Source organism: Amblyomma mixtum, chromosome 5 (genome assembly GCF_055824585.1).
Source record: "Amblyomma mixtum isolate Tamu chromosome 5, ASM5582458v1, whole genome shotgun sequence".
Lineage (NCBI taxonomy): Eukaryota > Metazoa > Arthropoda > Arachnida > Ixodida > Ixodidae > Amblyomma > Amblyomma mixtum.
This window is the reverse complement of record NC_143016.1, coordinates 35,779,186-35,795,696: the sequence shown is the minus strand read 5'-3', so window position 1 is coordinate 35,795,696 and position 16,511 is coordinate 35,779,186. Positions and strand designations below refer to the sequence as shown.

Below are 16,511 nucleotides of genomic sequence, written 5' to 3'. Positions count from 1 at the left end.
TCTCTGCCCCTGTTCTTCCTTACTGATAATCTTGGTTCAAGCATACTGCGATACGCGATGAGGCACTGTCACGAGAACACTGGGAAGTGACAAAATAATGAAAAAACTGCTGAGGCAGGGCCGCTGGTATACGCCGTACCTCCCCTTAAAAGCAGAAAAGAAAGGGAAACCTCTTGCCTGGACTTGTCGCCGTAATGGGTGGGAGAAACTGACTCGGGGAGGGCACAACAGATATCAATCATGGTGAAAGCACTTGACTGCAACAGCTGTAACTGTGCTGTTAATGAGTCATTAAAAAAAATTTTTGCATCAACGAATTCCGGACATACCTTTCAACTGCTAGAGTACAGCAAATTTTTGTCCAGACGGTGGTCAGGGGACCTTCATACTCTTGATGCTGACAGAACGAAAGATCAACTAAAAAACTGGCCAGTTTAAGTTGAGTAAGATACAATTAATGAGATTCCCCTGTGTTTAGATCTATTTGAGTCCTGTTAGGTGATTTTCTGTCATTCAGATCGTTGAAAGCCTAAAGGAAAAAATTTCTGGCAGTACAATGAGTATAGTGTATGTAATGTCGCTAATGTAATGTCCCTGTATACATGCAGTGTGTACTTTAGGGAATTTCTCTCAACTTTCTCAACTTGAAGTCGTCTCAAGGTTTTATGAAAGCCTGCTTAATACCATCAAGTACCACCAATCTGTGAACCAACTAAGCAGCACAAAAATTTGTAGGCATGACTGTAAACAAACTCCTACATCTAAGTGCTGGAATCAGTTGGGGCTTGTTGGGGTGCTGAGAACAAAAGCTGCTGGCAATTTTGCTGTGCCGATTCCTCATAGTTGAACTATGATGGCATTCATTGGCCCGTTACTGCTGGGGCTTGTAATGTGTGTGGAGAAACTGATATGCAAGGGGTTAGCAGGCTACCTGATGTCATGAACATTGCATTTGGGGGGACATTCCACAGTCAAAGCTGTGCCTTGAGGTGCCGTAGCGGAGCATGGAAGGGGTTGTCTCGCCAATGGTTCCGCTCCTGTTGCAGCTTAAGCTGTTGCTCTTCTTCCGTTTTGCGAGTCATGTCCTGTATTTCGCAGCAATGCACCGTGCTGTTTTTTGCAAGCTGATCTCACTCCATCACTATCTGAATTGTGATGAGAAGAGCGGCTTACTAGACACTTTTTTTGTCTCGCTGTGCATATTCACTGTGCCTGCAAGGGCCTTGACACCTGCAATGCATTCCTGTGTTGTTGCCTCAAAACAAGCGCTTGATGTCAAAATACCCCAAGTGCATAAGCCGTAGCTAATGTATATGGGATTTTTCGTGCATCAGTTTTTTTTTTTTTTTTTCTGTCTGGTGAAGTAAGAAAAATTATGACAAATTGTTTTCTTTGTTTTCCTTCTAGACAACTGAATCGGAGCTTCATGAGCTCTTCTCCCATTACGGAGTTGTGACGAACGCCAAGATTATAGTTGACAGAGCCGGTGTGTCCAAAGGGTAAGAATAGAATTGATCTAGGTTGCTTACATGGGCGGCAGATGGCTGCAATGGGTTGGCCATTATGAAAGCAGCCACTTTTACTGCAAATGCGATAAGAGTGGCACTTGGCGAAAATACTGGTTATATGTGTGAAGACGGGGAATTTTCTGTGGGAAGTGAGGGTGAGGGAAGCCTCCCCACCCACCCACTTAGCTAGGGGGATGCCCAACCACCCACCAACGCCCTCAATCCACCTCCCCGTCCCAACCCCACCCACGCACCCTCCAGAAGCCCACATAGCAGTGGAATGAAAAAGCGATGGCAAAATCGAATTCAGAGTTGCAGAAGGAAAGCCAGCTGCCCTCAAGAAGCACCACCCAGCCATCCCCCACACCCTCGACCCGCATCTCCACTCTACCCTTCCACCCACCCAGTATGAACATTCATTAGAGTAAATACTACTAAATACAGCTGCTTTCTCAGCTTTCTCATCAGGATTCATGTTTGTCCTGTCACATTTTTTTTTTTTAATCTTCTGAAGCAGGGGAAATTCCTCCACCTTGCCAATAGCTGTGGGAAAAAGACATAATTGTGTGTGATGTATGGCAAAAAATTTCATTCATCTTTCAATTCATTCATGCATTTTGGTTTGAATGATACCTGTAGTAATTGTGTTGACTTAAAAGCTTGAAAAGAGCACATGCATGCAGTTGTTTTTGCTGTTCTGTTTGGTGGGCTTTTGTAAAAGCTGCCACAAACTTGCATGCTAGCCTATAAGCCAGGCCCTGCCAGTCTGAAGTATCAATAACAGTGAAACCTTTGCTATGAAAATGTTGTGAATTAGTTTCACCTGGCAAAGTTGTGAATAAATTATTTGTTGCTAGATAGGTTGTTGTTTTCAACAAAGGGAGAATAAGTTTTGGAGACCTTGGTAGATTCATGGCATTAGAACTTGAGGCGTTAAGTACGTAATGTTTTTTGTGCACATGTAGCATTAATATTGTGAGGAGTGAGTATGATGTACTTGCCTGCTGAACCTGTAGATGTTCCCGGAAAAGCTTCTCTTCACCTCTTTGCTTCGCTGTGATAACAGTAATTTGATTGTTCTGTTGAGCCTAGTCTCCCTTGTGGCATGTGTAAAGGCACATTTGTAGGGAATCAGTATCCTTAAACCATCTGTATCCTGGCCTGAAGCAATTTAGCCTAGTGTACCCAACTGGTCTCTTGACTGTTGCTGAATGAGCATGAAGAATAATGATGCAGCATTTGAAGTTTCACAAAACTAACGTGCCTTTAAAGTACTGTAGCGTTTCCTGCTTCATCTCATCAATACTCGCTAGTCTGTTACAGGACCTGACAGAATGTAGAAAAATAGTGCTGTCATTTATGGTAACTGAGAGCTAGCCAATGTGAGGCTGCTGCTGCAAGTTCTGCAAGCTGACATTGCTGGGAAATTTTGCAGAAGCATGTCTGAAACACACTTCTGCTGATAGGTTGTTAGTAATAGAAGGCTAGTCAGAAGTCTTCGTCGCACTAGTGCAGTGCCATTAACAGTGCACTGATGGACAGTGCACTGATGGACAGTGCACTGATGGACAGTGCACTGATGGACAGTGCACTGATGGACAGAGCACACAAGTGGGCGAGGCAGCTGATGCCAGGTGTAGTAGAAATACTTAATTTGGCATTGGGGTGCTATTTGAGTACATCCACACAAGCCAAGACAGCAGGCGTTGCAGCAGCATGACTTGAAGTAATACCACAGTGCCAGGATTAAATATGCTGTTTGTGCAGGCAAAAATATCAAAGGAATGCTTGCATCAACCATTGCTGAGTTCATGTTATACTAAGGGCCATTGTGATGTGGTATAATTTTTAAATTAGCTTTTTGTCTTTGTAGGTATGGATTTGTAACGTTCGACAGTGAAGAGGATGCTCAGAGGGCACAGGCATCGGTGAGCAGAGCTGCTGCTGTTTGTAGTAATATTGTTTCTTGTTCAGCCACGACTGCTGTGGGTTAAAAACCCTCACTGTTGGTTTGACATTGTTTCCTGGCGATTTGTGTCTCCAAAAGCACGCTTTATGTGGTTGCAATTAAAAGGTAAAGGAAAACTATCATGTATCACTGTGTGCAAGTCAGCTCCTATAATTGGTCTACTACCCAACTCACAGCCCCATCTGGAAAAAAAAAAATACTCTGATTGACACTTCCTTTGTATCCCTGCAGCCTTGGCTGGCCAGAGAAATTTATCGAAAGGCCGCGTTATGTGCAGAAGCGTATACTTGTGCACGGCCCGTCTCTTGTGGCTTGACATTCATCACTGTGGTCATTGCAGTCTTGTGAGCCACTGCTTTTGGTAGTCGGCGATGGTGTGGAGATGGCAACACTTGGAGTAACTCCGCACAGACCATGTCAGCTGGTAGTCAATACCATGCATTATTCACCCATTGCATGACACAAAGGCTCACACCTCATCTGCCGTCGATGTACTGTCATTCCGTGATTTTTTTCCGTTTTTATTTTTTGAGATCAATATACACAAACTCGATTGGACCCATAGCCCACTTGGCTAGTTAAGGCTCCAAATACGAGATAATCACAGAAGTAATGGCGGGTATTCCAGTATTCCAACAGGAAATACAGAAAGATGCTAAACACTACAATCATGGTATTGCAACTGTGCAAAATGCAGAAATATAGTGCAAAAACAACAAATGTATGATAAAGGTCTAGGAAAAAGTTTACAAATGCAGAAATTCTGGCGTGAACATATTCACTCCCACAATTCCGGGCAGTAAAGAAAAATACATTTCTATAAGGTTGAAAAATTGTTTAATTTTGATGTCATCGGGAACCTCATTCCATATCCAGGCACCATTGTATTCTAATAGCCTTTGGGCATAAGTATTACAACATGGTGGTAGGTTAAATTTATTATTAGTAGCGACTCTAGTTTGTCTCATCGGTGATCTAAACAGTGCAAGAGGCCAAGGATCATTAGTTCTAATTAGTGTGCTTATTACTGGAGCTATCTTTAGGTTGTTTGCAACTGACATGGGTAACATTTGCGCTTGTTGTATCAAACTTGTCAAAGAAAGTTTGACTTGAGCAGTGCAGAATGGTGGGCCTGTTGGTATGGCATGTTAAAGAAGTATACCCTTCTATATTAAGGGCAAAGCCTTTGTTGGTCATGTCAATGATTTCGTGTCCTCGAAACGTGTCAGCAGCGATTTCTCCGTTTGTGTGAGAGTTAAGCGAAAGAGAATGACCTTGTAAGAGGATGATGTGAGGATGATGCACGTCAAAATTTGGTTGATGTGGAGTAAGCAAATAATTAGAGCCAAAAATGTCACTGAGACGTCAAAATAGTGCGGTTGTTGATATAGGGTGAGGATGTGAGAAAAGTAGTAGATGTCAAAATTGCGAAGGAAAATGCAACCACGTGCAACCACGTTAACTAAACGAAATGAAAATGTATCGAAAAAAGATGATGCAATACTTGGGAGTGGTGATGTCAAGCCAGCTTGGTTGCCATGATGATGCATGACGTACCGTGACGTTGGGTGGGGCCACCGTGACGTCATAGGAGAAAGCGCGGCGCATCGGTGGGTGGGTGCCTGCGTGCCAATGTGGTGTTCATCGTGACACATGACATCATGTCGCGTCGTTGAAATGGGGTCTCTGATGTTGGTGGCTGGATAAAAAAAGAACCTTTACAGCGCTCATGCACGTTGTTTCCGCTCCGGCACTTCCTCTTACATCAGTCATTGCCTCACATCCTCGAGTGCACATGCTTTTTTTGAGTGTGTGAATGGTGTGCGCACGTTGGCGTGTTTGCCATTATGGATGGGAAGTCTACGTCGTCAGACTAGACATCTTCATGGTCTACGAAAGGCGATGGGTGTGACAGAGGCATCAATGCTTTCGCATTATCTCAGTGTAGTTCGCCACAGTGAATTTTTTATTTTTTTTTCAAGCTTCCAAATGCCAGGTTCTGGGGCATTTGAATTTCATCATGAAGACTCTCAAGATAAGCGTTGACAAACACATGGTACCTGTTGGAGTTTAGTGTGGGACATTAATAAACTTTAGACTGAAACAGTAATTTGAGAGGATTTACTGTACATTTTTGTGTGGAAGCGGAGCAGGTAAAAACGTCTGCCCTCTGCACCAAAAAATGACCAAAAAATCGACTTTCAAAAAATGATATTTGTGGAATCTATAGCTATTATTTTTCAACTGTGCCAATTTTTTCCTTCAAGAAATCAACATTTTGACCATAATTCAGATCGTGTGGGCTGAATTTAATGCAGGAGCAGAAAATTTAATGGCATGAAAATTTTGGACATTTGACTGTCTTAGTATGTCGATATCTCAACATCTAGGACAGGTTGAGATGTCATATTGTTTGCTAAGGGAAGGTGAAGGCACAATGTATGCAATAATCGAAGCAGATTTGTTCATGAAAATTTTGGACATTTGACTGTCTTAGTATGTCGATATCTCAACATCTAGGACAGGTTGAGATGTCATATTGTTTGCTAAGGGAAGGTGAAGGCACAATGTATGCAATAATCGAAGCAGATTTGTTCAATCGCACTTCAAAAATTTATAATTTCGCAAAGTTTATCGATGCATTACATTCACACTTTGAACATTGATATTCGAAGTGCTATAAAATTACTAATGAGGGTGAAATGGAAAAATGGTTTTGATTATTGCACTCTTTTCACCATACTATGTAGCCATGGATTAAAAATGATTTTTTATTGAGCTGTTTTTTTTGCACGGAGGTACTAATGAACGACTAATTAAAATGAATTATCTTGGGAACCGACTAATTTAGGAGAAAGGTAATTTCATTGTTGAATGTTGAAATCAGTATAAAAAACTGAGCAAGGTGGTACAGTTTCATTATGATTGGACTAAAAAATAAGAAAAATAGGTCTAAGACCAGTGTCCCCCCTTAAGTTTGGTGGCTGTTTCAGAGGTAGCTTATCAAAACAGCCGAGAAAAACCTATAGAAACCGGATTACAGAATGCCACTTTGGTAGAAACCATCTGGTGTCACTTAGAACACTGCAGTTCAAATGATTTGTTCATTGAGTATCAGTTCTCTGCCCTTTTTTTTTATTGCTAGAGCAAGTCGCCAGTAATGATCTTAGCTTTCAAAGTGAGGTTTAGTATGAGTTTTCTTTTGCAGCATTGTCTCGATATACTTGTTTCCGAAAGAAGTCAGCGGTAGGCTGGTAGCTGTCACTGACTGTCACTTGCACTGTGTCCCGAGGAAGTAACTCATAAAAATGAGGAGGTGACTTAACGTGCCTGATATAAATGGAATTGAAAGCCTCTTGTCAACCAATGCTGCAGAATTGACTTGGTTCATGCCTTGTCGTTATCACTTGTTCTTTCCACTTGTGTGCAAAAGCTGGCAATGGATGGCTTGAAAGTTTTGTAAGTACTAAGAATTTTTATCTAGGTTGCTTTAATTAAAAAAAAAAAACTTTGGGGCACTTTCTATTTCTCACTATTTGCTTAGTAACCTTTTGTGTTACAAATATTCTACTTGCTTGTACAGTTAATTATGAAAGCCACTAGACAGAGCATGCTTTAGCTTTTTGCAAGCTGAGGTCATTTTCTTTAACAAGTCTTGTGTGTCATTTTGCTGACATGTTTTTTTGTGCTATGTCTGAAGAATGTTTTAGTTAACAGCCAGTGTTGCTGTGTGGCCTGGCGCCTACATTCAGCATTAGTGTTCCAGTTAATGTAGCACTGGCATTGCAAGACTCTATATTTGCTGCATGTGAGTAATGTTCATCGGCAATGCATTCATTAGGAAGCTATCTTATTTCAAGATATGCGTGCCTCCCCACCATCAGGCAGATCAGTAGGCCTGACATTTTAAATTGAGAAAAAAGAAAATTCTACATTTTCTAAGCAGTGAAATAAAAAGAAAGACAGAAAGTGTTTTCTTCCTCTAAAATAGCCCTAAGGATTAAGCATGAAATATTAGTTTTGAGAATGGAAGCCATATTATTGAGGCCACATTCACTGTTGCACATAATATCCCCTGTGTACCCTGTAGCAATGGTTGAAGAGCAGAGATCAACATCTGGATTATGTTAAGCTCTGTGCTGCAGAGATTGATCAGCAAAGCTTTTGCTGCTGGTCAAGATATGGTGATGTAATAGGGAAGTAAACAGTGCATGTCAGTGTTGCCTGATGCTGTAAAGTTTGAGTCTATGTGCTCTTTCTGGAATTTTTTACCTGTGCCAAACAAACTCGAATTCCAAAGTGTACTTTGGGTTCTACACTCTGGTGACACACTTCCTTTTTGAAGCATGTGATGTGATGCAACTATTTGATAGTTTAGTGAATTTTTTTTTTTCCAGTTAATCATGTCTTGAAAAGGCCTGCATTATTTTTAGCATGAAAAAAATTGAGTGAAGAGCTTGTGGGCTCGTATTTTGTGGCAAACTAGAATTTCGTACCTAAACTGTGCCCTTATCTTCGAGCAGTTGCTGACACTGAAAACATTGCTGGACTGCCAGAGCACTGGTTGACACCTGATGACACCTGACTACTGCAATATGGCTTTCAGTCATTTGAAATGCTTCATCTAGTGGAGCTTGTTAAATATACTGTTGATTTCGTGGTTCTTTCAGCAATTATTGCAGCTTGTTTTTGCTGCATATGGTTACATGCATTGCGTCAATCTTTCTTATTGCAGGCAAATAACATAATGCTTAGGGATCGGAGACTCAACATTGCTCCTGCCATCAAAAAGCAGGTAATCTCCTCTTATGTCTGCCACATTTGTACAGGCAGTGGTGGCATTGTGCCTTAAAATGCTTCTTTCTCTTCTTTTTCAGCCATTCTCAAGGGTGTACGGTGAGTTGCAACCTCTCGCCTCTGCAGTTGCAGTAGCGTTAGAGGGTGATGAACCTGGAATCGTGGCGGGTATGTCAGAAAAGTCTTGTAATGCCGGATTGTGATCTTGCGCATGGAGGTGCGGAATTGAAAAGTGATTAAAACATTAGCTAAATTGTGATTGTAAGGTCGCATCTTGACTCAAACATCATTATGACGTGTAAAAATGTGAATTAATTGCACTGAAAAGAAAATTGGGATAATTGGATAGCAGTCGAAGCTGCAAACCTTTGGGTCGCGAGTTGCACACTACCTTTACACCGTCCAGGCCCATTCATTTGACTACGGAGGCCTTCTGTGTATCGGCCAGCAGTGTCATGTCTGCAGTGGTAAGGACCCAGGCCGCTGAAGGGACTCATTAACGCTATTGCCTTTAGGCAGAGCTTAAGTGTCCCCCGCGAATATTTTTAAAAACATTAGTGGCATAAAATTAATTGTGTTAATTTGCAGTTTGGTGTTTGTTTTGTAACCATAGCTTTTGAGGGGAGACCCTTCGTCATCATGCTACACCTTGCATGTCATAGGCGCTTGAGCGACTGTGCAGCGTGGAATTCAGGATTGTGTAGGGCTGCTTGGAAGATTGCCTGCTGCAGTAGCCATATCTCGACACGGCCTACCTTTGGCAGCCTGTTTGGAGCCTTAATCTCTGTGCATCATGGCCTGCAAGTGGGCCACCCTTAAATTTTTCTCGTATGTGGTGTTTTGACCCCCAGGGAGCCTCTGGCAAAGCCAACTTATTGGAACAGACAATAGGTCACAACAGCAACCTGGCGTATATATTTTTCACAAGCTGTTTGAAAAAATTAGGCACTGGCTTAGCTCGGCTATGCCAGGTTATGCGTAGCTTTAGCGCAGCTCCACGGCGCGGCACGCCTGCTACCCTCTGGAACGCGCACGCCAGCGCTGGCGCGTCTGCCAGGTTTATGACATCGCAATTCTGGAATGCGCAGCTGGCGGGTCTCCCCCGTGCACCACCTGCGCACAGCTGTGATGCCACTCGCTCCTCGCGCATGCACAGCTTGGCTCATCCACTCTCACGCGAAACTGCTCATCCAGGGCCAGTGTAGCTCACACTACAAAACCTGATCTGTCCCACAGCTTCACCGCGCCGCTTAGTATTAGTGCCACACAGCATGAATGCAAGTGACCTACCGGTCAATTGTGACGCAGTGGTATGTCTATATTCCTTTAATTTTGTGCTTCCAAACAGCATACAGAGCCTTTCTCGGTGTTTGGTCGTTCCTCTTGCTTCGTGCATTGTTCACAGGCCCAACATCACTGAGCCGCCGCCATGGCTAAGTGGTTATGGTGCTCAGCTGCTGATCTGAAAGACATGAGTTTGATTCCGGCTGCGGCGGACGTATTTTGATGGAAGCGAAATGCTAGAGGACAGTGTACTGTGCAATGTCGGCGCACATGAAAGAACCCCAGGTGGTCAAAATTATCCGGAGCCCTTCACTGCGGCGTCCCTCGTAGCCCGAGTCGCTTTAGGACGCTAAACCCCATAAACCAAACCATAAACCAAACAAACGTCACTGTCGGTGGGAGCCAGCATGCATTGGTGGTTGGTGGTTGGTGGAGCTTGAAGTTTGACACATGCAGTGTGTACTTTGTTGCAGGCAAATTATTTCGCAGAATTTTGAACCGATTTTTGCATGTTTGATGTAGGGAATAATTTGTAGTACCTGGCCGTTTTATATTCTGGCATGGCTGTATAAGGGAGTGTGCAAATGCTGTTAATTCGTGAAAACTAGTGATTGTTGATGTGACTCAAGTGCAGTCATGGAAATTTCACTGAATCTATTTGGCATTGCACAAACCAATGCGCAGTCATTCCAATTGACTTGTTTTTGACTGACTTGAAATTGTTTGCAGTTTGCAAACATGAACCAGCTCGTTCATATTCAATTCTAGTGATCGCAGTTTTAACACTCAGCTTTCCACGTGTGCTGTGCATGACTGATCTCTCTATTCCTCTTTTGAGCATGAGGTATTTAACCTTGCTTACATATTCACCTTTGCTCTATTGTTCGCTCATATGTTTGTCTGCCTTTCGTGCTATTACAGATCCAACTCAGTCAGTTCCAACAGGCACTGTTCTGTACCAGAATGGGGTTCCCTACATGTACCACAATGGCACCGCCTTCTTCCACCCCGATGCACTTGCCTATCAATACTCACCGCCCGCAGCTACCCAGGTTTGTTCTCTTGTCAGGGTGCTATACCTCCCGGGACAGTTGTCTGGTTACAGTGCCAGTGTTAGCAAAGAGTATGCCTGTACGAGCAAGAAGATTAAAAAATGCATCCCTCATAGCCTGAGTAGCTTTGGGACGTTGGGAAGCAAGCACAGATATCGCATGACATTCTGCGGGTGTTTTCACCTGACTGGGACCTGTTCCTAATGAAGAAATGCGATTAGCAAGATAGTTTTTGCTTTTGAAGTTTGAACAGACCCGCTTTGGTGCCAGAGATCCAGTGAGCAGAAAAATGAGGGTATCTAACGTGTTATCTCACATGGACCGCAAGTGGGGACAACCGGCTGGCATGGCAACGGTAACACAAATGCTTTATTTGCGTCCGAATAAAATAATGGAGAATGCTTGTCTCCGAATGCACATGATGAAAGTTGTCTTTACCTTTTTTTTTTTTTTTTTTCAGAAATGAAAGGCAATAAACTGCTCTGCTAAACTTGCTGTCATATGCATTTTTGCTTTGGCCATTTCAGTTTTGGTTCAAAAAGCACTTTTCTGCAACTTCGGCATTTTTTTTACTTCGACATACTCAGTTTCACCAGCTTCAAGATTTTTTATAGGTAATAGACATCTCGGGAAGCAAAACTGCTGTTTCCTAATTCCCAAGAGCAAGTTGATAATTTAAAAATAAAATGACAAAATGGTATAATTTTTAATTCTCATTTAAATGCTTTAAAAATATGCCATACAAAAATAGATGATTCAAATCGTGTAGAAAAACATAATCTGCGCAAATGTCATTAAAAATTTGTGTTATCTAAAATTCGGATTTTTTTTAATCATTGAGCGGTGCGTTGTTTCATGTCCTTTCGAAGTATTCAAACTGTGCTCACCTCACAAATATTTTTTGGCAAAAATATTTTTTTAATTGGAATTTTTTAAATTGGAGATGGTCTTGGGACGTTTGGCGCGAATAACTCGCTAGTGAACTTCCTACAGGATTAAAATGTTTGAATCTTTGTCCTCTTTCTTTTTCTTGCTGATTGAGGTATAATGGCATTTTCTTGGCACTTGAATATTGTTATAAATGGGTTCGACTGTATTGTGCAGTTTATTCAAGTAGCTTTTGTACATTTGTGTTGAAGTTCTTGAAATACAACTATGGGTCCTTGATATTTTTTCAGGCATTCTTTTTATGCTCTTCTCTTGCAGGCTTCCTCTGCTGCTGTAGCTGCGGCTAGCACGGCAGCCACAACGGCCGGATATCCAGTCGTGTACCAGCCGCCCCTGTACTACCCGCAGCAGACTTTCCAGTACCCAAATGTGGTAGGCGAATTGGCTCGCACACAGCATATGTTACTACAGTCAGGTGCTTGACTTAATTGTTCAGAACTGAGTGTAGCTTAACTTTTATTCTCTGCATGTAATATTTTGTTGAGAACAAGGTGAGCATGCAGTAAGCAGAAGCTGCTCAACGTGTTCAATGCTGCAGCGATTTTCGGAGCCCTTATCCCTGTGCGTCATAGCCCACTGTTTTTAATGAGGGAGCAGTTACTCATTAGCATCCACCCAAGCGTAACCGTACAGCTACAAAGAAAAGCTATATAGCTTGCACGGAAAGTTCGAGAAAAATTCATTGTAGTCTGGGATTCGAACCCTTTCCTTTGCAGCTGTATGGCTGTGTTTGGGTGGATGCTTACGTGTAATTACTCCCTTATTACAAATCTGTTCTACTTTGGGGGATTCCCCTAAACATTGGACCAACATTGTTCCCACTTTGAGTTGTTTGTCTATTCGCTCTTTCCATACCATCTGCTAGCCCTCCTGGTTAGCTCAGCTGGTAGAGGACAGGCAGTGGTCTCGGGTTCAAACCCCAGACTAGGACGAATTTTTCTTCTCTAATAAGTTTCTCTGAAGGCTATATAGCTTCCCTTTGTAACTGTATGGCTGTGCTTGGGTGGATGCTGATGAGTAATTACTCTTATTAATCTGCTCCACCTTGGGGGACTTCTCTAAACTTTGGACCTACCCTTAAATTTTCTTGGGTGCAGCGTGACCCACCAGTGAGCTACTGGCATAAGCAGTTCGAGCTGCCAACAGGTGGAAATAGAGACCAAACATGCATGCTTTTCATGTGCTCTTTTAGACTTGTCGAGCTGTCCCACTGCTTTATCACACGACTATTTGTGGCCACACAGCTTGCATACACGATAGGATGCCACTTTAGTGGCCGAGCAATGGTAAGACTGCTACATCTGTCACTGTCAGCCCAACTACGTCCACTGCAGGACCTCTTCCACTGACCTCGTGACCCTGTCCTTTATCCCCGCAAACATCCTAATCTCATCTGCCCACCTGACTCACTGCTACGCTTTCCTTCTCTTGGCATCTACTCCATTACCCTAAGGAGCCATTGGTTATCTGCTTTTCGCATTACCTTGCTCATGCCCATTTCCTATTGATCTCAACTGGAATATCATTATCTTGCATAGTGTTGCATAAATTGTTTGAACCCTTCTTGCACCATGTAATGCAAATGTAACACATGTTATGCTTCAGATAAGGCTGCCTCTGCTTTTGTTGTGCTTACCTGGTTTTTGTTTATAAAATGTTATCTTGCAGTGGAATGCACCAAATGGACAATGGAGGTGGGCTGCACCAGTAAGTATTCATTTGCAGTGTTCTCATCCTTGCAAAAGGCTGACCTCATTAGCACCTTCTTATGCTTTCACCAATGGGATTCTGTTTGGCAGACGTGGTATTTGTGGTTGTTGCCATGATAATCACTTTTTTTTTTTCATTTCTGCGTCAAATCGCATCTGGTAGCATATATGGATAACCTTATAATAGGCAGAAAATTCAAATCATGCTTAATCCTTTCAGATGCCGCTTGCCACTTCTGTCTTAAAAAATTACCAATTCAACACACTCTCTGCTTGTTGTCATATATGAAATACTATCACGCCTGATACACCCTGCCGCGGTGGCTCAGTGGTTACGGCGCTCGGCTGCTGACCCGAAAGACGCGGGTTCGATCCCAGCCGAATTTCGATGGAGGCCAAATTCTAGAGGCCCGTGTGCTGTGCGATGTCAGTGCACGCTAAAGAACCCTAGGTGGTCGAAATTTCTGGAGCCCTTCACTACGGTGTCCCTCATAGCCTGAGTTGCTTCACGACGTTAAACCCCTTTTATTGTAAACTCTCAAGAAATGAAATAAAATAAACAAAAATTGGAGAGGAAGCCCGCACCCAACCAGAGGTTATCGCAGGCGATCCAATTAAACATAAAAGAAAAGGGGCCAACGCCCAAGAGAAAATTTAAGAAAAACCAATTACAAGAGAGGAAAAAAAAAGAGGCACAAATGATGGGCGGGGAAAAGTGATTTTTAAAGCAAGACGCCCCTGAAGGATTAAGAAGGACGTTAAACCCCAATAAACCAAACCAATCACGCCTGATGTAGCCACAACAGCTAGGAAGCCTGGAACCAACGCATTCTCATCCTATGCTGGACGGAGCATATTCTTCCGTTCCAGTTTTCGTCTGCACAGTATGCTTCAGTTGCTGATTCCTTCAAAGCCAGGTTACACATTACAAACTGGAAAAACTTGAGGGAATACTTAAGCTCCGCTTTAAGGATCTGACGCAAACGCAGTAGCATTAATGGCTCTTTTAAGCGGCCTGGGGTCACTTCATCTAGGTTCTGCCTACATTCTCATATATGTGGGATTGGTTGTTCTCTACTTTACATTTATAGATTGCAGGCAGCCCTCATACCTCTGCCGATGCAGTGATGCAGCGGTTAAGCGATGCGCCACTGCTTCAGCCGGTGGCTGTTTCAAACATGGCCACCGGTGGGGCTTGTGAGACTCGGGTTGCTTTTCCATAGCAACCTCTCACGACCAGCCATTAACTTCCACCTGCCACTGTAGGCAGGTTTTGATGATGCCGCAAGGTCACGTGACCTTGGTTGCTGGAAGGCCACACTCACAGTGCCGACAACGCCGACACTGGATTTTCTCTAGATCGGGAACCTTAACGCTATCACATCAAAAACCATGTGCGCCTTCTTCAAATCGTCATGTTTGTAAGGTGGATGGTTGTACCGTATAGCAACTTGCCTTCACCGTCCTCCATGGTGACACCTGCATCCCACAAAGGCGCTTCCTCTTGCACTACGTATATGCTGGACTTGCCAAGTGTCTCACCTTTTATTTAGGCCAGAATTTGGCTGTCATTGAGGCTAAATAAGCATGGACAGAATTTAGCGTTTTCGGTGCACAAAAGCTCACTGCTTCCGTCAAATCTTCACTTAGTCTCTGGGAAAATTGTGCGCTGAAAGGCTGCTGCCTCTCACTGCTTGGCAAAGGCGGCACCCTGAAAGAAACTAGTAGGTGTTGTAGACGCACAAGTGATTATATTTGCTAGTGTTTTTCACGACTGGCTGATATATGTGCCATAATTAAAAGTGACCTTTGATACGTGCCAGGTCTAAATGTCTGCCTGGGGTGATAATCGGCATTTTGATTGCGGGTGCACACTGCTTGCATTGCTTTGTTGCCAATGCAGAAGTAGGCAGCGGTGTGAAATCACGTCAGCCAGTGCCAAAAGTTCGCTGAAACATTGGTGACTTCTACATATCGTGTAAAAAGCTCATCACGAAACTTTGACAGAACTGATTTGTTATGTCTCGTCACTTCAAACATCGTAATATAACGAGCGAATGGCACGTGCCAGTCATGTTCATTGTAAGCAGGCTCGACTGTAACTCTGTTTTGCTGCGAGAAATTATTTTTTACCACAGTCAAAAGAGCAGGTGAAGTGAGTGTGAGATGGTGGCGGCTTGTAGGGCAGCAGCACTGGTGGAACACCTCCTTCCTCTGGTGGTGTGGCTCCGTCTTCGCCTCTGGAATCGGATGCTGTTGCAATGCACTCGGGGCCGCGGCAGCCCTGCCTGCTGCGAGACCGAACTTTCTGATCCAGAGCACCCACCTGTTTCCCCTTCTCTGCCTTCCTGCCTTTGTTGTTCTCCTTTCTCCGTGCTGCCACTGCTTGTGCTACTGCTGCTGCTCTTCTCCATGTGTTGCCTCCTGCCTCCTTGGCACTTTCGTTCTCTACACGGGACCACCTGGTGCACTTTGCAGGTCTGGATGTCTCTCTCTCTCTCTCTCTCTCTCTTCTCTTTTTCTGTTCATCTTCAATCTGCCTTAACCCTTTCTAACACTTGGCGAAAGCCTCTGCCCAGCCATTGGCACAGTCAGGAAAACAGTTATCCCGCTATACTGTAGCTGTAGGGCTAAAGCTTGTCATTAGCTGCTGGGGCTGTTGGTTCGGTCGGCTGCCATGACTCTACTCTGCATTACTTTAAAAAAAAAAAAAGCTTTTTATTGTGATATTTTGAGGGTGGGTTCTTTCGCCTAAGTGCCTTCTATATCATGATGAAAGTTCCTTTAGTGTAAACTGTAATGAAGGACATTAATGTCACACATTAGAGAGAATAGCAACGCTCTATTTTCAGTAATGTGGATCCAGAAGTTTGACAGCACATGAGAGCCATGTTTTAGTCTCGGGTTCTATGCCACACTGAAAATTGAGAGGGAAAATGCTTTATCATTTTTTTAAAGCTGTTCCTTAATACATCCTTCTAGTTAAATCTCTTATCATGCTCTTTGATTCCTTAAAAAGGAAAAATAATCATCTGTGGCTATATTTACCACTTACTGTATCAATGTTTGCACAGGTGTTTGAGGCAGCTGGATTCAGTCAATAGGAAAAATGTCTGATAGGTTAAAGCCTGTCATACCAGAACGTAGTAAGTTAGGCTGAGTGTTGATTGTGTGGTGCAAAATAATTATGGGTGTGCAGATATTGAAATTTCCAAATATGAATCGAATACGAATATCGAGAAAA

The 16,511-nt window shown here is 43.2% G+C and overlaps 1 protein-coding gene across 6 annotated transcripts in view; it reads left to right on the top strand.

Annotated features, from left to right (window-relative positions):
* LOC149341762 (protein boule-like) overlaps positions 1-16,511 on the top strand; it is a 37,638-nt gene that overhangs the window by 5,246 nt on the left and 15,881 nt on the right. For all 6 annotated transcript variants that reach the window (XM_089543931.1, XM_089543926.1, XM_089543929.1 and 3 more), the window contains 7 exons: positions 1,408-1,499; positions 3,382-3,436; positions 8,213-8,272; positions 8,355-8,373; positions 10,480-10,610; positions 11,817-11,930; positions 13,227-13,265. In XM_089543931.1, coding sequence (XP_089400057.1) covers positions 1,408-1,499; positions 3,382-3,436; positions 8,213-8,272; positions 8,355-8,373; positions 10,480-10,610; positions 11,817-11,930; positions 13,227-13,265 — 510 coding nt within the window. The remainder of the gene's footprint in view (positions 1-1,407; positions 1,500-3,381; positions 3,437-8,212; positions 8,273-8,354; positions 8,374-10,479; positions 10,611-11,816; positions 11,931-13,226; positions 13,266-16,511) is intronic.